At 37.8% G+C, this 21,551-nt stretch overlaps 1 protein-coding gene across 1 annotated transcript in view; it reads left to right on the top strand.

Moving 5' to 3' along the window:
- The first annotated feature begins 6,944 nt into the window (after positions 1-6,944).
- Positions 6,945-21,551, top strand: part of LOC136026916 (uncharacterized) — a 41,828-nt gene continuing 27,221 nt past the window's right edge. Inside the window, exons 1-2 of the mRNA XM_065703748.1 lie at positions 6,945-7,108; positions 20,894-21,443. Of these exons, the coding sequence (XP_065559820.1) occupies positions 7,077-7,108; positions 20,894-21,443 (582 nt within the window). The 5' untranslated portion in view covers positions 6,945-7,076. The remainder of the gene's footprint in view (positions 7,109-20,893; positions 21,444-21,551) is intronic.

Raw genomic sequence — 21,551 nt, 5'->3', positions numbered from 1 at the left:
CAACTCCCCCCAATGTCATCAGATCCGGTCGGGATTTAAAATAAGAGCTCTGAGACACAATATCATTCCAAACATCAAATTTCATTAAGATCCAAATACCCGCTGATAAGTTAAAAATACTTCATTTTTTCTATTTTTTGCGAATTAACCGGGCCCCCACTCCCCCCCAGATCGTCAAATCGGGAAAACGACTATTTCTAATTTAATCTGGTCCGGTCCCTGATACGCTTGCCAAATTTCATCGTCCTAGCTTACCTGGAAGTGCCTAAAGTAGCAAAACCGGGACCGACAGACCGACAGACAGACCGACAGACCGACAGACAGACCGACAGACAGACCGACAGAATTGGCGACTGCTATATGTCACTTGGTTAATACCAAGTGCCATAAAAACTTGTTTTTTTTTTATTTAATTTGGGTAAAAAATTGGTATTGCTTCAATAATCAAACACCTTTGAAAGATATGAAAAGACATTAAATTGTGTAAAAAGTAAAAAACTGAAAATTGCAAAAATATTGATATAGTTTATAACAAGGGATTAAAATATTCCAAAAACCTTAGAAAAGGAAACCAAAAGTATTAAGCTTGTAGGAAATCGGTGTTGGAAATTGGTCTTGCTTCAGTAATAAAATTTCTTTGATACGACTGCAGTATAAAAAGACATTAAATTGCGTAAAAAGTGAAAAACTGGAAATTGCAAAAATATTGGTATATATTCTAATGAGGGATTAAAATATTTCAAAAACCTTAAAAAAGAAAACCAAAAGTTTCAAGCTGGTTAGAAAATCGGTGTTAGAAATTGGTCTTTATCAGTAATCAAATATCTTTGATAAGACTACAGCATGAAAAGACATTAAATTACGTAAAAATTGAAAAACTGTGAATTGCAAAAAAATATTTTTATACATTCTAAAAAGGGATTAAAATACTTCAAAAACCTTAAAAAAGAAAACCAAAAGTTTCAAGCTTGGTAGAAAATCTGTGTTAGAAATTGGTCTTGTTTTAGTAATCAAATATCTTTGACAAGACTCCAGTATGAGAAGACATTAAATTGCAAAAATATTTGTATATATTTTAACAAGGGATTACAACAATTCAAAAACCTTAAAAAAGACAACCATAAGTTTTAAGCTTAGTAGATACCGTTGATAGAAATCAGGCTTGCTGTAATAATCTCTTCTTCTTTTCTGTGCGAGTAAGTAGAGACCCAGCTAGATAACTATACTGCGTTTACCCCAAATGGGTGGAGACTCATTCCCCACACTTTAATATACAAAATTCAAGAAAGAAAAAAAAAATCATAAATATGTACAGGCTTGGGCTCTAGCGGTCAGCCAGTAAAAACAGGTTCAATTTCAGCTGATGGCTTTTCTCGTATTTTTGAAATTAATTGGGTTACCTAGGGTTCACACACATACAGTTATTTGGACGCAAAGAAGTCAAGTTTGCATGTTATGGGTGGTTTTCTGATAAAATCTATCCGATTGTCTAAATTATTATTTTATTACTCTAGTTCATGAATCTCTCATTCGATATTATTCAATAGTTTAGATTGACAAGTCACATCTGCACTATTCAAATAGGCTGAACAATATCAAAATGAATATTGGAATATATATTTTAGTGGTGTAAATCATGGAAATTCCCATCTTGGAATTTTAAATTCCATCATGGAATTTCCCATCTTTAAGTTTGTGAAGACCATCTTTATGGTCTTCACAAAGACCATACGCTTCACATAGGCTGCTGGTAATGAAAGCACGTGGTGAAGCTTCAATCACAATAATAATTGCCATTACAATTGCACCCCAGCCCATCCCCCTACCTCATCAAGATATGGCTTAGTCCTGACCACTAATAGGTTTTTTTTTTTGCTGTTCGTTTTCAAATTGGCTATGTGTGCAACTATAAACCATATATTGATGAGAAACATGTACAAACAAATGGCAAACCATAGAATCAGCAAATTGTTGTATTTAGTTTTGTAACTGGCCCCAGGGAGGGAGACCAGGGCGTTTTTGTGAGGGTAGCGATTAATATGTTCCAAATGAGTGTTAAAAGATGCATTGACTAGTATGTTCAACTTATAGCTAGTTAAAACAACAAAAATTTACCCCTATTGGTGGTGTACATTTATTTGTGGAAGTTTCATAAGACATAGTTTGGCCGATTATATCAACAGTCAGTACCCTATGGGGGAAACTTCAAAAAAACTTCCTGGGTTATAATTTAATCCCTGGCTTCGTTCGCGTGTCTGAACTATTATCCAAGATAGAAGAAACACGATCGTCCAGAATTTTAGCTTACCGCAGAGAAATGATATCTTATCTTTTTAGATTTTTCATAAAGAAAGTATAATGTTGTTTGTAGAATACGAAGAGATCTTTTTTAGAATAGATCTCTTCCAGACTAGATCTTTCTCGAGAACTTAGAAACACTACTTTCCTTCATTGGAATTTTTTACAACTTAAAATCGGATGCGAACGATGGTACTACCAGTTCGACCCTTTATAATAGTTATCGTGCTAACATACGATTTAGAAGTCTTTTTTTTTTATTGTCGTATCGCTAAAAAAAGATAAATAATAATAAAAATCGTTTATGTGTACGCCCAGAGTTATGGGAATTAAGTTTTGAAGAAAGAATCCAGAGACTAAATATACCAAAGAAAAATCGTTCGAGGTTGGAACTTGCGCACCTTTCCTCCAAAGCTGCATCACCAATTCGAGAAAGTATAGGAGTAAGGGAGGGAAATACAGATTTTTTCAATTTTTCATGAAAATTCAGACATTCTTTCTTGTAAAATCTAGGCTGGTGATTTATTTTTACAATTTCTCGAAAAAACAACATAGAAAAGGATATTTTCAAAATATTGAGGGGTAACACCCCCCCCCCCCCCTACCACCACCAACGCCTGCCCATGCTGCAAAATGGCTAACCCTTGATGATCCTGGACAGATACATAATAAAATTGAGTCAAGTATAGTCCTACAGCACAAACGTGGCCCAAGAAAAGTGTATTAAGCCTCATATGTTTACTAGAGCCTTATTTGTATGGTTTTAGTCAGGGGAGGGAAAACTGCCCCCCTCAAGACCCAGGTTTGCCCCTCAGACCTCAGTTTACCCCCCCCCCCCCCTCCGGCCAAAATTTTGTTTCTACGAAAAATCTTGTCAAAACTAAGATAAACCTGCATAATTCAAGCATCCAAATAAATAGGTCACTTTTCTTTAATATATATTTGCCTTTATGTTAATATATGGATCATTTTTCAGTTTTAAACTTTACATCCCCCAGAATTTTGACTAATCTCCGCGACTGGTGTCAATTTAAGAAAATGCAAAGTAGGGGCAAGGAGTTTTTTTTTAGTAGTTTAGTAATAAGATACAGGAAAGTATTTTCACAATTCAGGGAGATGTTGACCCCCCCAAGGTATTTTTAAGAATCCCCTATCCTAATTAGCTTTTACACCCCCAGAATTTGAACTAAATTCCGCGACTGGTGTCAATTTGAGAAAATGCAAAGTAGGGGCAAGGAGTTTTTTTTTAGTAGTTTAGTAATAAGATACAGGAAAGTATTTTCACAATTCAGGGAGATGTTGACCCCCCCCCCTCCAAAGGTATTTTTTAAGAATCCCCTACCCTAATTAGCAGCTCTGCTTGTAAATCTTGGGGAAAGAGGGAGAGTAGGGGTAGGATACACATGCTTTCCTTCTTGGCACATAATTTACGTTCTGGACCATTTCAGTTGACCCGATCTGGCCTAGCGCTTAGTGCCACATGGAGGGGGAAAGGTTGGAACTAGAAATCTCAAAAGACATTCCTAGGCCAACATCAGCAGGCCACACCAGCAAGTGTCCCCCAGAGAGGGGGACCCTTGGCCCCTCGATATTTTTTTGTTGGCGCCCTCTTTCCCTTTTTTTTTCTTTTTCATCCTTTTTTAGAATGCATTTGTCAATTTGGTAAATTATTGCCACTTCTGTCACACACCCCGCCAAGATTTTGCTCATTGACGCTCGTTTCAAATTGCCTCCCCCCAGGATTTTACTCTAGATCTGCCACTGCTAGGCCGTTGTTCAAGCTTTGGTGTTCACACAATTCAGGGAGATGTTGAGAACCTCCAAAAAGGCGTTTTTGAGAACCACTGACCCTAATTAGCAACCCTGCATGTAAACCTTGGGAATAGAAAGGGAGAGTAGGGGTAGGACAAACATGCCTTCTTTCTTGGCACATAATTTACGTTCTGGACCATTTCATTGACCCAATGTGACCTAGCGTTTAGTGCCGCGTGGAGGTGAAAAGGTTGGAACTAGCAAACTTCAAAGACATTCCTAGGCCACACCAGCAGATCAGAGGAGGGACCGGGGAGGGGCCCTAACTGTCCCGCTAATCTGGTATTTCTAGACCTGCCTTTTTCTCGCGATATTCCACAAGGAAAAAAAATGTTGACCTATATATATGAATGGAATTTTGGTTGATGAATGGAATTTTGAGCAATGGATCCAGAGACTAAAATTTATCTCAGGAAATGTCGTTCTCGTTCGAAGCTTGTATTTCTGTGGCTTCCTCTCTGAAGCTATGGTACCAATTCAATGTAGTTTAGGCGAAAGAGGACGAGGGGGGGGGGCAAAGAAGATTTTTATGGCAATTGGTATTTACCACGTGACATATAGCGATTGCAAATTCTGTCGGTCTGTCTGTCGGTCCCGTTTTGCTAGTTCAGGCCCTTCCAGATAAGCTAGGACGATGAAAATGACATCTGGAAATCGGGGGGGGGGGGGGGGGGTTGGGGGGACGGTTAATTCGGGAAAATTAGAAAAAGTGAGGTATTTTAACTTACGAACGGGTGATCGGATCTTAATGAAGTTTGATATTTAGAAGGATAGCGTGTCTCAGAGCTCTTTCTGGTCGGGCTAGATCCCGACCAGATCCAGTGACATTGGGGGGAGTTGGAGGGGAAAATTTAAAATCTTGGAAAACGCTTAGAGTGGAGGGATCAGGGTGAAACTTGGTGGGGAATATAAGCACAAGTCCTAGATACGTGATTGACATAACCGGAACGTATCCGCTCTCTTTGGAGAAGTTGGGAGGGACGGTTAGTTCTGAAAAATTAGAAAAAATGAGAGCATTTTTAAGTTACGAAGGAGCAATCGGATCTTAGTGAAAATTCATGTTTAGAAGGACTTCGTAACGCAGATCTCTTATTTTTAATCCCGACCGGATCCAATGTCATTGGAGGGACTTTGAGGAAGGACCAGAAAACGTGAAAGTTGAGGTATCTTTATCTTACGAATGGGTGGTCAGATCTTAATGAAACTTGATATAAAGAAAGATATTATATCTCAGATGCTCCATTTTCAATTCGAATTGGATCCGAGGACATAGGGGGTTGGAGGGGGAAACGCAGGAAATCCTGGAAAACGCTTAGAGGGGAGAGATCGGAATGAAACTGGATGAGAAGAATTATCACAAGTTCTACATACACGATTGACATAATTGGAACAGATTCACTCTCCTTGGGGAGTTTGGGGGGGGGAGGTGTTAATTCGTAAAAATTAGAAAAATGGAGGTATTTTAACTTAAGAACGCGACATCGGATCTTAATAAAATTTGATATTTAGAAGGAACTCATGCCTCAAAGCTCTTATTTTAAATCTCAACTAGATTCTGGTGACATTGGGGGTGAGTTGGAGAGGGAAACCAGAAATCTTGGAAAGCACTTAGAGTGGACGAATCTTGATGAAGCTTGGTCGATAGAATGAGCAAATGTCGTAGATACGTGATTGACGTAACTGGACTGGATCCGCTCTGTTTGGGGGAGTTAGGGGGGTGTCCAGTGCTTTGGTGAGTTCGGTGCTTCTGGACGGTCTAGGACGATGAATATTGGTAGGCGTGTCAGGGACCTGCACAAATTGACTTGATAAAGTCGTTTTCCTTGATTCTATCATCTGAGGGGGGGAGTGAAGGAAGAGGAATAATTAGAAAAAATGAGGTATTTTTAATTTACGAGTGGGTGATCGGATCTGAATGAGTTTTGGTATTTAGAAGGACCTCGTGTTTTAAATCAATCTCTTGATTCTTAGAATTTTGCTAGAGCTCATGCCATATGAGTTTTTGGCTCTTAGCTCTTCCGACCTCGTCACAAGTGCCATATGAGCTCTTAGCTCTTGTTAGTTATGTTAATGAAAATTCGAAAATGTTATTTTTAAAAATAGCGTGGTCGTTTCTCTTTGTTATTTTTAAAATATTTATACAGAAAGCGAATTTTCAAAATCTACAGGGGTTAATCCCTCACCTGCAATGGGTAACCCAGCTTCAAAGGGCATTGACCCTTGATGGCCCTGGTCAAAATGTGTCATAACAGTGAGCCAAATATATACTTAGGCACAATTGTAACCTAAGGAAAGTATATCAAGTCTTATAGCTTTGCTAAGTCCTGATTTGCATGATTTTAAGGAATTTAATAAAAATATATTTTACATAAGTTAAAAAGAAAATCCTACATGGCTTAAAATCCTAACTATATCAGTGACGTTATACTTTCAACCTAGAAACAAAGAAATTTAGATTCAAACCAGAATAAAAACAAAGAAAACTGAATGTCTAAATTAAAGTTAAAATCCATCTTCTGAGCAGCCTCGTCAATAGGGTTGCCAATTCAACAAAATGCAGGGGAGGGACAAGGATTTATTTTTGCATTTTTTTAAAGGAATGTGATAACTCTGCAAACCTTAGAAATAGAGACGTTGTAGGGAGCATAAAAATACCTTCGCGAGGCATTATTTAAGCTCATCATGATAAAAGTTTATATTCTAGGATTTCACTCAAAAATATTTTGTTCCTAAAATTTTTCCAAATCAAGGAACAACAGAGACAATTATCCTACCAGGTTTTCAAATCCCCATCTTACGGGGTGATTAATTATATTCCGCCTTGGCTACTACTTAGGCGACTCTCTCTGGCGGGGAGGCGTAGATGGTCAATATGTGGCGAAATCCACTTGTTCTTTAATTGCGCTTTAGACGCCGTGATCGTAAGGTCAATTTAAATGTTAAAAGGATACAGATTGACGTGAAAAATGCCTATAAGTTCTAATGGTGATGAATATAGGTAAGAAATTTAATTGTTTTTGTTTGGGCATATAACCCGAATGAACTTTCTATTGAGTAAATCCTGCATGAAGACTGGCTTATTCCTAAGGAGGGATAAATAGGGCCAAGATGGAATATCCCATTTATCACTATTTCCAAGTGTAGGCTATTCCAAATGTAATCTCGAAAACTGTTATACCCCCCCCCTCCTTATGGGACCAGCTACAATCAAAGGCAATACGCAAAACAATAAAACTATTGCTTTTGTCTATACAGACTAGGTCTTCATAAAATGAACTTAAGCCTCTGAACTTTGGTAAAATTCTAGTTAATTGACTTCCTGCTATCTCGGAAAGGGTTTAGGTTAGGAAAATGAAACTTTCAGGGATGGGTATACAGGCTAAAGTATGTCCCGGGAAGGTATTTTAAGTACCCGCCTCCGCTCCTCCCTCTAGAGGGCCCTGAAATTTGCCTACATGACAGCTTATGCCTATTGAAATTTTGACAAAACAACATTTTACCTTAATTTTCAGTTACTAGTTGCTTTTTCTCTGCCTTTAGTTCTGAAAAATGCAATTCCTCTTATTTGAGTAGAATTTTGAGCTATGTCAATGTTTTTTTCTTTCAAAATTTAGGAAATGTATTTGCATATCTTTAAATCTTATAAAATGGAATTGGGCAAAGTTATGAAGCTGAAAACAATTTTGTTGTACTTCATTTCAGCAGAAGATCTATTTTGCAAGGTTTCACTTTTATAACACACACATTTTTAAAGGTCATCAAAGGTCAGGGCCCTCTAGAGGGAGAAGGAGTGGAGGTAGTTGCTTCAAAATACCTTCCTGGGACATACTTTATTCCGTAGATTCATCCCTGAAAGTTTCATTTTTCTAACCTAAACTCTTTCTGAGATAGCAAGATGTCAATTAACTAGAATTTTACCTGAGCTTTTATAGGCCTATGAACCTATGAACTTGTTTCATTGATTAGCCTATACTATGGAAAGACTGTTGAATGAGGAGTCAAATGAAAAGTCTATCCTATTTCTTTTACATGTCTAATTTCTGTGCTCCAAGAGACTAGCGCTAAAATACTCTATTTATTGGGTTTACTTCCAGTTTAACTCCACCTAGACCCCCCCTCCGATGCAGCCTGGATCCAGTGCTGTAATTTCGTCAAAATCCCTAGGGGGGGGGGTAAAATTGGAGCCGATTTTCCTAAGTCAAGTGAAAATGACAGTGAAAATTGAAAAATGAGCCATATAGGCTAGCCTACTACCATAAAGGCAAAGGTATATTAAAGAAAATTGATCAGTTCCTTAGGATGTTTGAATTAGGCTATATAGGCTAGGTATATCTAAGTTTTGACAAGATTTTTGAAGGTGCTAAATTTCAGCTGGTGGGCAAACACAGGTTTGGGGGGGGGAAGTTGCCCCTCCTGCCCCACTGCAAATTATAACCCAGCCTGGATCTAGTCTTGGGCTTTGTCCACAATTTGCTTATTTTCAAATTGACATTATGAACCAATTGGTTTAGAAATAATGCAAGGCATGGAGAAGGGACCTAATGGACCAGATATTCTACTAGGCTATACCCTAAATAAGATTTTGCTCGTTCTGTGTTTTTTTTTGTGCTTTTCCCCGTAAAAAGTTGGTTTATAAGTTCAATGAAGGTCAAATTACAAAAAAAAACTGATCCACAAAAATATGCCTGGTACCATTAGCGTTGGGGGCTGAAACCCAATCACAACGGCAGGGATTAGGCTACTATATTTGGGAAGAGTTTTAAATAAGCAATCGAATGAAATATTTTTTCCCCTATCTGATTTCTTTCCTACTTGTAATATTAACCAAGAAAATGAATATACTACTAACAAACTTATCAAGCTGTTGGATATAGTCTAGGACTATATCAAAGCAGTAGAGGGGGGGGGGGCTGAGTACACTCAGAGCCGAGTATTTGCGTGCCATAGCGAACACACTTTGTTCTTGATCTGTAATGAAACCGATTTTCTGTGTTCACTCGGAGATAATCAGCCTAGCTTGAGCGCGATACAGTACTATGCAGGTATATTCTACATAGATATATAATATATAGAGATGGTTAGGTTAGATATTTAATATAATGGATTTTGGGCGGCCTGTTTTCCATTATTCTGTTTTATAGTTTCCATAATTTGTTACTAAAGTCTATATTTTCATCATATTTAAGTATATTTCATTATGATTAACCTAACTTCTCTTCCTGTGTGTGGTTGCTGTCACATTTAAGTACCCAGAGCCTTCCTGGGGAGGGGAGGGGAGAGGCAGTTGCTATGACCGCCGTTGCTTGGGGGGCTCCACGGCCGGGGAATTGCCAACTGTGATCCAACTTTTCACTTTGATTCGGCTCTTTTGGCTTATATTTGAGCCAGGAGGGGTTTTGTGACTGATTTTGGCCCGGATACCGCCAACCCTAGGAACTGCTCTGGATGCTATCCTGCTTGAAGTGACTCTGAAAATCCAATAAATAGAAACCTCCTGAATATAATGAAGTAAGATTTTTTGTTTCTATGTTTAGTTTCGGAGAGGAGATAAGCTACAGCGTTACCGCTTTATATGTTTGTGCCCCAAGCCCTCCCTAATTAAATTTTTGGGTGTATACCTGCTTAGTATAGCTATGTTTTGATTATGTCAAGAGAAACAACTTTGATTCTGGTTGGTCTTGTAAAGGTGCCGTATCAGGTATAACCTAATCGTAAAAAAGCATAGGTGCTAGGGGGACGATGTAAAATTTTGAAACGTAGCCTCTGGATTTTTTCAGTATTGAGTTAAACGTGGCTATTGCCCTGATGAATCAATTGATGCAGTCTATCAAGCTGATTAGGCAGCCCATTTTCGAATTTTCTTAATGTCAAAGCCAATACGGAGGCAAACTATTTTTACTCATTCTAGGTCTTATTGCCTATTCGGTACATTTAGAAAAATGTAAATTTCGAACCTGAGGGTGGGCCCAAAACTCCTCAACCAAAGTCTGCACCCCTGCAGCAAGCTTTTTTATTGATCAGTTACTGTCGCACTAAGCGTTCCTCGCCTTGTACCAAGCATCGCGGAAATTTTGGTGGACTAGGCAAGTATACAAAATTTTAATTGAGGGAGGGAACAGATTTGAATAAAAAATGTTCAGAACAGGTTAGTTTTTGGAAACCGTAGGGGAAATAACGATCTGAAGGACCCCAAGCACCAGTCGACCCCTCTTTCCTTTTGTAAGTGTCTACGTTATTGGTCCCTTTTTTACTTTTTAAGTGGCCACTGATGCTAAATAAACCCCTGTTCGTCATTCCTTAAACAAGAAGTAAGTTTTCGGAATAATTTTGGTCAACAAAAGGTAGTATGGGAGATTTTCCCGTTGAAAAATGGAGTCTACCAAATTCACCCCGAAAACTAATCTTAACGAAAATTAAGAATCTGTATTTCGTGTTGATATTTGTGTATTTATGAAAATTCATTTTCAGGGAGATTTCGGTGTATAGCAGTTTTATTGAGGGAAATTCAAAGAAACCCAGAAAATTCGTGGCATTGGAAGCCTTTGCTTCTTCTCTTTGGAAGAAGCAAAAGGTCTACCCTATTTGAGACCAAATGCTTCCGTGAATATGAACTGTGCTTTGCTCTGGTTGAAACGATTTAGTCCTTATGCCTCGAATATACACTTCACTTTGGTTATGTGCTTTGGTTTGGTCCTTATTGCAGGGTACTTTCGCCAGTCAGTACTGTACTCCTGCTTTCTCCTGCTTTGCCAAAAAGGTCAGTTTTGCCAGCTACCAGCGAAAGATTTTTTTGCGGCAAGATCGCTACCTGGGATGGGGCTTAAGTTTCACAAGGGCTTTGCAATTTGGGTCGCTTATTTCCTCATTGAAGGAAGGTCCCTTTGAGGCTCCGTTCCATTGAAAGAAATACTAAACTTCTAGCTTGAATATTTCAGTCCGCTATTCCGCAACTGAACCAACTATCATGAACCATGATTTACCTTTATTTCATTCAATGCCATCTAAATTTTGCCGAGATGCTATCGAGACCAAAAATCCTATCCTCTATATGGTTACCAAGCAATCTGATATCGTTTGCATTATTCAGTTTATGGAATACAGCATGTCCTGTTTAATGGACAACAAGCCTTCTGCGTCTATTAAGCACGTGAACTGCTTGCACGTATCCTCACCAGCCGTGACCCTCCAGCATATTTACTGGAAATAATTTTGAATATTTCTTGTTCTAGTCTCCTAAGGAAATATCCTAATCCTGTTTTCTCTATTCTTCTATGATTCCAGTGTTACTTGAAAGGCACATGCGCAAGAGAGAGACGGAATGAATGTCAAAAAAAGGCAAATTATATTAACAATATAACATTTTTAAACATAATTTGCCTTTTTCAGAAAAGTTACTCCTTTCTATGACTGTGGTTTATGCATCCCCTGCAAGTTTTATTTATCAGTAGTTTTACAGTCTTTAATGGTTCAACCTGAGACAACACTTAATGTTATTCATGGGCGTGGTTTGCTATAGGGTAGGGGCAACTGCCCCCCCCCCCCCGGCTGAAATTTAGTGTTCAAAAATGTTGTCAAAGCTAAGATAGGCCTGCATAATTCAAGTATCTACAGGAACAGATAAGTTTTCTTTAGCAATTCGTTTTTCATTTAGTCATTTTCTCTTGACTTGGGAAAATCGGCCCCAACTCCCCCCCGGGATTTTTGTGAAATTACGGCCCTGTCTTCTAATGTCTTGTCACAATTAAGATAGGCCTACGTAATTCGCGTATCCACAGAAACAGATCAGTTTTCTTTAATATGTCACTTGGTTTACTTTAATATTTCATTAATATATCATATCATGTTGAATTCAGTTTTCTTTACCATATCACTTAAATTTTTCCATAAAAAAATTTCATTTTTCACTTCACTTTTCCACTTAACTTTCAAAAGTTGACTCCTACTTTGTCCCCCGTCCCAGGATTTCGATGAGGTTATGTTTTGCTGTCATTCGGTAGCAGCGTTTTCCACCAGTTACATTTCAAAATTTCGCTTCACATTTTTTGGGGATTGCTAAAGTCCATTGAAAAATTAAATTAGGCTATTTTTAAGCCATTTTAAATCACTATCTCTAGGAGATAGTGAGTATAACTGTCTAAACAGCATTATGTTTTTGGTTTGGAGAAAAGGGATATCTGAAACTAATAAATCCTGTGATTTAAGGTATCAAGCCTACAATGAACTGTAGGCTTGTCACAAAATATGTGTCTCAGAAGGAGCTTGAAGTTTAACTTTGGGACTTCCTTCGTAATTATATCAAAGCCTATTCTACACTATGAATTTTTTATGTTTCGGATTTTGTCCAAGAATGAAAAACATGAGGAATAACCAGTTGAAAATGTTCGTTATAGCTCTAGTTTTGGGGACCAGTATTTTCATCGTAAAGGAGAAAAAAAAATGCCATGATAAGAGGAACTACCTTTGCTACCATTTTAATAACATATTGCCCATTAAATTCGAATCTACCGAAGCGGATCCTGGACTGTTCTCCGTATCTACTGACGTGGCTTTTAATTTAAGGGAAAAAATGTTTTCATATTTTAAGGTCTGTATTTCTTGACACCGGTAAATATTCAAAAGAGCTCCGAAATACTTCTGTGCCAAATTTCTTAGTTGCTGAATTTCTGTCAAAATACGACAGATATAGTCCTTAAAAAGTGAACGGTTCCTTACACCCAAATAGTTGTACCTAATTGAATAGTTTTGTACTGACTGCTAGTGGAAAATCAGTGGATGTTTTCCGGGGGGCGGGGTACCTAAAACCTCAAAAATGCATTTCTATGCCCAAATTCCTTGCTAAGACATACTTCAGACGATACGAAGGTTAGATGGATATTTACCCCCGTGTTGAGGGGGCTATGACTCCTCTTTCACTATGGAAACGATTCTTTTTTACCGAAAAACATTAGTTCTGTAAATATCAAAGCAATCTGAAAAAAGGATTGAGGTTTAGAGCGAAGAGTGAGCTTTAAATAGGAGACGAGGCCGTATCAAGAGGGATTCTGGGATTTGCCCCCCGCCATGAAGTTTCTACGTGATTGTAAAAGCAACAAAAATGTATTTAGACCAATTTTTGATACGCTTTTTTATGTACTTCCTCCTCCCTCCTTATCAAAATTCTTGAAACACCTATGGTGGGAGGGATAGAGTTCCTCCTTATATTTAGAAATATCCTATATATCCACATAGCAAATACGCACAATGGGCCCTAATTTTTCAAGCACTGTTTTGCCAAAATTACATTTGAGAATAAAGAGTGGGAGGTTGGGAGTGGAGGTAGACCTCCCCTCTTCATTCTTACGATAACTTTTTACGCGGTGTAAAGAACAGATGAAGATTTAAATTTTAGTGTAGAGAGCGGGGGCCGAGACGGGTAATAATCTCCTTGACTTAAGGGACAATTTATGATAGTAGTTTATTAATTTACATTTCTTACGTATTTTCGCTACAAAAATTGGTGCCTTCCGCATTGTTTGTTTTGATAGCTACAAAAGCCATCTGGTAACACTGGTAGCATGTATGACTAGTACCAAGTTTTCTGACAAACAAACAATTACCTGGACATAATTTTGCATATATGTTCGTATCACTAATTTATTTTGGGTCTATAGAAAAGCGCCAGTACCTGAAATGTAGAGGAGGGGCAAGGCATTCTTTTCTATCTTTTTTTAAATGCTGGTACAAAAAAATAAGTCAAAGGTCTAAGGGGGGGGCGTAACTTTGTTTTTTTTTCGATTTTTCAATAAGGAAATACTAAATTTTATGTTTTACCGCGGAAGCGTTTCTTTGTTGAAATCATGTGTATTTTGCTACTTTGATAATACTATATTGTATCGTGACGTGGTTACTTTAAAATGACATTGCCCAGGCAGAGAACATTTTCGCCAAAAATTTAATAACTTTCATTTTTTTATTTACCAGAGTTCAAGTAATACGCACATAAATGCGGGTTCAAATAGCATCTCGCTATGCTAAGACCCAAAATGCCATCAGCGAGGCATGAAAAATGTTTGATATAAACGTGGATTATTATATGCAGATTTATTTCAGATAAGTCCGAAGGGTAGCCCTTGGAGTTCTGCACTCCGACATGTTTCCTATATTTTCCCCGCGGTATCCTGCAATTATTTATTACTTTGTTTGTGGCTTTATTTGTTTTCTCTCGTTTATTTCCTTTTTCTGATGTGCATCTCCCGTTTCCTATCCAGTGTTAATATAGCCCTCAAGTATATGGACAGGATTTGGTTCTGGGGAAGGGGGGTGACTCGAATACATGTGGAAAATGAATAAGTATATACGGACAATTTATCTGTCGAATATCCTCGTGAAAGAAAGGATTTTTCTCCAGAAAAGCCACACGTTTTTTGTAAATATACTTGAAATGCACGTTTTTATGCATTTTTGTTCTTCCAGGGGAAGGACTAGAGCCCAAGAGGTCAGTAAGGAAATTTTCTCAGAGGGGAATGCTACTAGAAGTTCTATTTTACAATGGGAGCATTTCTCCATTATTTTTTTTACAATTTTTAAATATTTTCTTGTATATTAGAGCCCCTGCATGGCAACGCTCATGTTGGAGCTCTTCCCTCCCCCCCCTTAACTCCATCGATTAGCTTGTTAGGTGTGATAAAGTTCCAATTTAGTCGAGCATTTAAGTGCCTAGTCTGTCAGTTAGACTTGTCGAGTCCCTTTAAATGTCTATTGGCGATAAATTTTCCATGATTTGAAAGTCATGCTCGTTTTCTCGGTTTAAGTAAGCGAGTCCAGATGTGAATTCATTGGATATTCTCTTAGATAGTCACTGCAAAATTTGACTGATGCTCTTAACCAAATCCTAATTGCTTCTTTTGCAGGGGTTAGAGAGTATAGATGTCCGTAAGAAACATCTCAGAAAAGGCCCATGCGCTTTAATTAATTTTTGTGGGGAGCCCGAATTAAGAAAAGTATAAAGGCTACAGAAATATTCTTAAGATTTTTGTTGGGTCCTTACTCAGCACATTAAAAGCAAATATCAGAGCCTGATGGTAGGCGCGTACGCGGTATTTTTTTTTAAGGGGGAGGGCAGTAATAAAGACAAATACATTATTATTCGGGTATTGACGTGTTACCCCTACCCCACTCGAAAAGTTTGATCTGTTTCAAACCGGTTTTTTATGTGTCTTCAGATAATCAGCTTAGCCTAAGTGAAATAAACTACTATGTAGCCTAGGTATATTTTAAATAAATTTTTAACATATAGAGTTGGTCAGGTTAAGTTAGGTAAAGTATGTAATATAATGCGTTCTGGGCTGCCTGCTGTCCATACTTCTCTGTTGTAGTTCCCATAATTTTGTTACTAAAGCATTATATTTTCATCATATTTTGGTAAATTTCATTATGATTAACCTAACTTCACTTTTTGAGTGCAGTCGGGATAACAAGTAAGCACCAGAAATTTTAATCTTTTTTTGCTCTGAGGCATAACCTAAAGCCGGAGCGTACGCAAGGGGGCAAGGACCTACCCCAAAATAATAAAATCTTCCTGAATTCCTGGGCGCTTTTATGCAAATTATAAAATAATAGTATGATAATAATAATAATTATGGATAGTTGATTACTAGCTTTTCAAAGTACATCCCAGGAGCTATCGGTTAAGTGAAAAAGCTGAAATTTATTGGTCAAATTGGAATAAGAAAAAAAAAATATTCTTACAGATAATAGGCTAACTCCTAAAGACGCAAAGATTGGTGGATATGTGAGGGCATAACCGACGAAAGTTAAGGTATGTAAATAACCCCATACCGTAGCTCATCCCCCTTTACTTTCGCTTTCTTGCCAAAACCCTCACTTTCTTGTCCTAAATTTTAGCTATACCATTTTCGCTTATTGACATGAGTCCATTTTTGTCAGTTGGAGTTCGACGAGAATTAACCCTTTTCAAACCTCTTATCAGGAAACATGGACCACGAAGGTTTAGCATATGAAATTATCGTTGCCGTGTCAACAAGACAGAACAGACCAAAACTTTATTGACAAAAGGCGAGGAGAAAACATTATGATATAAAACCACCTACTACAACTTTATGATAAAACTAGAGGCGTCGTATTGACATGGCAAGACTTGGTGGGTGATTTGCAAAATCCTAAGAAAGCTGTAAATGGGTTGCTATGATGAGAAACTGTATATGTTAGCCTAAAGCTATGACAGCAAACGGATGATGTTTGAATTAAAAATTAACTTGAAAAAACTAGTTTTTCAACTGAAAGTAAGGTACAACATTAAAACTTGAAACGAACAGAAATCATTCCGTATGTGAAATGTTGCCCCCCTCCTCAATACCTCGCTCTTCACGCTTAAGTTTTTCTGTACTTTTGCAAAACAAGCTTCTTATTCTAATTAAACGGCCCTTGTGTTTCAGTAGTCATTCTTAAAAATTGGGACAATCAATCAAACTTTAGCGTAAAGAGCGAGGAATTAAGGAGAGAGGGTGCCCCCTCAGATACGGAATAATTTCTGTTCGTTTTAGTTTTAATGTTGCTCCTTAAGATGAAAAAACATTTTTTGTTTTTTTTTTATTTCTGATCGTTTTATCAAATAATGTCAGGAAATCGGGCTCCTTCCGTGCTTAAAATCCCTCCCCTCACAGTAAATTCCTCCATGGAAAGTTTCTTCCACGTAAAATACCTCCCCCTAAAATTCTCTCGACAGTTCCACCCATTCTGAAAATTTCCCCTTGAAATTTCTTGCGGACGGTTCCACCTGAAAAAATTCTCCATAGTATACTTCGATTTGAAAAAGACTTTAATTTCCAATCAATCATTTTTCAAACCATATCGGAAATCCCCTCCCTAGAAATTTTTCCTAGAAATATTCCCCCCCCCCCAGTGGAAAATTGCTCCCGCGGAAAATTCTCCTTGGAGAATTTGTCCCGCTGAAAATTCTCCTTGGAGAATTTGTCCCGTGGAAAATTTCTCTCACGAAAAAACCTTCGGATAATTTCAATCCTACTGAAGATTTCTCCCAGACAATTCCAATTCCAATATCTTCATATGCAAAATTGAGTCGACAAAGAGAAAGTAAGACAAATATCGTATAAGAATTGTGTCGAAGTCCCCCAGTTTAAATTTCCCCTGGAAAGCTCACCCCCTCACCTCCCTCCCCATGAAAAATTCTCCCCGTGGAAACCTACCCCCACGTATATTTGTGCAATTTTTTGCATAAATTGCGTTTCTCCCGGGTCAACCCGAGGGGCTGACTTTCAACTCGTGTACACCAGGTTTCTACCAAATTCTACCAAATTCTACCAATTCTACCAGGATTCTACCAAAGAAAATACTATTTTCTTTGGTAGAATAACCTTAAGCTTTAAATGTTAGTGCCATCTCGGGGGCTAATGACTTGGAATTTCGCTCTCCGAAGTGTCCCCACCCCAGTCAGGTAGTATAATTTGGTAGGCCTTTCTACCCAGGTATCTTGTAATGGATTCGCTCGTTACAAGCGCTTCAAATCCACCAAAACTGGAATGAGGTTTTTTTTTATACCGATAATTTATACTCTGACGCAAAAAGAAACCGGCGGGCAAACTGGAAAAACATTTGACTGGCTTATCCGAATTAGTGTAATGAAGAATTCTGATCACAATTTATAATTATGCTTGTTGGACAATTGTTTTATTATTATTATTATTTTAACCACGACAAAACTTGAGATTCTTCGCTTTTCCTTGGCTAGTTTCCACACGATAGGCTTGACTTTAAATTAGTGTCTGGACCAGGAACGAACACAGAGAAAGGGGGGGGGGGGGGCTTTTGGGTCTGTTCTCTAAAATATGAAGATGGACGGCTTTTCTCTAATTTGTGTTTCTCATATTATACGTCTGTTTTGAGTCTAAGCTGCCCTCTCCTGAAAAGAATCAGCTTATATGCAAGGGTGCTAGTGGGGGGGGGGGCAACTGTCCTATAGATTTTGAATTAATGAGTTTTTGGTGTTTTCTCTAGGTGTCAACAGAAATATCCTCCTTAGATTTAAATAATATATTTTTTTCGTCTTCTTTCAAAAAAGTGGAAATAAAATAGGAAATTGCAAATCTATGAAATACCAAATTTTTTGATCGTTATAAATATATTAGTAAATCATTTCCATTATGAAAATTTATGAAGTCAAAATTTACGCCAAGAGTGTCGAAAATATGATTAGTAGCCTAGGTTACGAAATACTTTCTTATAGATAATTCTGACACATTTTAGACTGAAATCGAAATCTGGATACGGTTTAGATTTTTCATTACCTCAAACCTAAATATCTAAATAAAAATATAAAATACAAAATTACAAATTTTACGATGACCATAAATAAATTTATTATTTATAAATAAATAATTAACTAAGTTTCAATTTTCATAATTTTTCCTCAGTTGCTCTTTGATTCTCATTGAAGTAACTCAAATAGCTGCTTTTCCCTACGTGGATAAGTAGCAACAATTGTATTTATTACTATTGGTGGTGGTTTTATTTGTTTCTAGATTAGTTTTCTTTTAATTTTTTATCTTGTGCTGAGGACGCCTTGTTTGGATACAGGCGAAATATCCGCTTTGTTTTAGTCTTTCCTTTCTACGGGTCGTCGTCTCGTTTGAAGTTTTCTTTTTGTAGAGTTTTATCTCTCTTTGTTGTTTATTAACCCTTAAATAAGACATCAAAAAAGTTTTATTCATTTTTGTAACGTTTTTACGAGTCAGACAAATATTTCTGGTGGGGGGTTCCAACCCCCTAGCCCATCCCTGGATACAGCCTTGGTTGAAGTATTATCTACCTTTTTAAGAGTTGTTTGACTCACTCTTCCTAGGTACATGTCTGATTTGACACCGTCATTGCAAATCAAACTCTTTGTTTTCCTTTTTAGACCTAAATTTCTCAAATTGTCCAATGTAGGCTCTTCGTACCAATCCAGGGAAAGGGGGCTGATATTTTCCCAGTTTAATCTTTATGCCGTAGTCATGTTGCCTATGTGTTTGTCATGACATGAAACGGGCACATACACAAAAGAGGGGTTTATTATTAACTCAAAGAGTTAATTCAAAGAGAAGTTTTAATATAAACCCTACAATGGCAGAAGAAACAGCCGAGGAAGCGGCTCAAAGAGTTAATGCCAAAAGGCTTGCGGCTAAAAGAGAAAGTAAGAAAAGAAAGCGTGCCGAGGAATCACAAGAACAATGTGAAAACAGGCTTTCCTCTCAAAGAGAAATTAACAAAAAAAATCGTGCCGAGGAATCACAAGAACAACGTGAAAACAGGCTTGCGGCTCAAAGAGATAATGCCGAAAGAAAGCGTGCCGAGGAATCACAAGAACAACGTGAAAACAGGCTTGCGGCTCAAAGAGATAATGCCAAAAGAAAGCGTGCCGAGGAATCACAAGAGCAACGTCAAAATTATCGCCTGGCATTCAGGTACAGCCCAGTCGATGATTATAGCTTGAGTAGATGTGTTCAAATCTGGACTATGTCTAAAATTCGTCCCAATTGCAAGGCCTTGAAACTTAATGATGAAACAATGGGAATGCATTGTGCAAACTGGCTGCACCACCAGAGCCATTGAAGACTTTATGACGTTACAGACCGGGACACAAGGAATATAAATGACGACCGGGACACTCAAAGAGAAATTACAGACCGGGACACAAATGACGACCGGGACACAGGGAATATAAGTGACAACCAGGACACTCAAAGAGAAATTACAGACTGAGACACTGGGACAGAAAATGACGACCGGGACACAGGGAATATAACAGGGACACAATTACAACAGGGACGCCGGAAGGGTACAGGGGGGATATATAAATGACGACGGGGACACAGGGAATATTCGATTAGCAATCACCATCAACAAAGCTCAAGGGCAATCATTAGAAAAATGCGGTATGGGTCTGAAGACGGATTGTTTTCCCATGGACAATTATGTGTTGCATGTTCAAGAGTCGGTAAACCTGACAATCTATTTATATGCACAGACAATGGGACAGCGAAGAATGTTGTATATTCGCAAGTTTTACGTAGTTAGAAATATATATATATATATGTATATATATATATATATCCTGTTTTTTTTTATCGTTATATATATATATATATAACGATAAAAAAAAACAGGATCGCTTGTAGAGGCACCGATTGGGGGTGGCCATCTCCCCAACAAGGGAACATGGCCCGTAGGTGAACATTACCCAAGTACCCCCAATGGACAAAGGTTCTAAAATATACAATCGGCTTTTCGATTTAATTGGTAGATTAACATTAATAGAAAATATCGCCATGTTGTACTTTTCTGAAACTAGAATCTTGTAAGCAGCCTACCTCTTATTGGTGGAAACTTATGCTCAATCTAAGTTTGACTTCATTACTTATTTTAGTTGTGTTTTTTTTTAGGTTTCAGTTGTAAATTTGTATTAAATTATATTCGATTTTAATTTTACTGATTATTATGTTGTTTTTGGATTTAACAGGCCTATGGCTTTACTTCTGCGCTTAGGTTTTAGCCCTTTTAAGTTTAGTATCACTTTTTTCTTAGAAACTCTTTTTTTTAGAGAATCTATATCAATTCTCTTGTAAAGTTCATCTCTCTCTCTCTCTTACCGATTATTTCTGAAATGACAGACTTGCTCTACTGTATTGTGTATACTATCAAGAATATTTCCTTACTTAGAATTCTAAGAAAGGTTTCTGTCGATCTTTTTTGTCTTTTTTGGCAGAAGCTAAGCTTTTTTCTGTTTTAGTGGTAGAAAGATGTACAATTCTTCCTCACCGCCCTGCATAATACCCACACGAGTATCCAACTTAGAGACTGCTAATACCTCAGAAATTCTCCATGTCTACGTCATAGATGACAAAGCGGAAAAGGTCGAAGAGTTTATAGTGAAGAAGGGGGTACCAGTAGATATAAAAAATAAGCTTAACCAGACTGCACTATTTGTAGCAGCTTTCTTGGGCAGTGAAAAGACACTGTTAAAATTGCTACAGCTTGGTGCAGACCCCAATAAAGGTTGTGGACAGTTCTATAGATACACCCCAGTGCATGGAGCATGTTTCAGTGGCTCCCCTCGTGTACTGACGTATCTTGTGGAGGCTGGTGGTGATCTAAGGCGAAGGGACGAGTTTGGAAGAACTCCTCGTGATTGGGCTGTTGGGTACCTCAATAGACCAGCTCAGCGTATGGAAATACTTGCGGTGATTGAATCCTACCGGGAATTGGCCACTTCCGGATCTTCCAAGGCAGTCGACGCTTTCAAAAAGCCTAAATCAAAGATGTTGAGATCTATGGCACAAGTAAGTTAACTTTTTAGTTTATATCTTAAGTGGCAAGGGGTGGGCATTCGCTTATTTTCATGAGAAGAATGGAGAACCATTTATATTAATTATTTTAGATTATAAAAT

The sequence above is a fragment of the Artemia franciscana genome, chromosome 5 (assembly GCF_032884065.1).
Source record: "Artemia franciscana chromosome 5, ASM3288406v1, whole genome shotgun sequence".
In the NCBI taxonomy this organism is placed as follows: Eukaryota; Metazoa; Arthropoda; class Branchiopoda; order Anostraca; family Artemiidae; genus Artemia; species Artemia franciscana.
The sequence above is the reverse complement of the archived record's forward strand: the minus strand, read 5'-3'. Positions and strand labels throughout refer to the sequence as shown.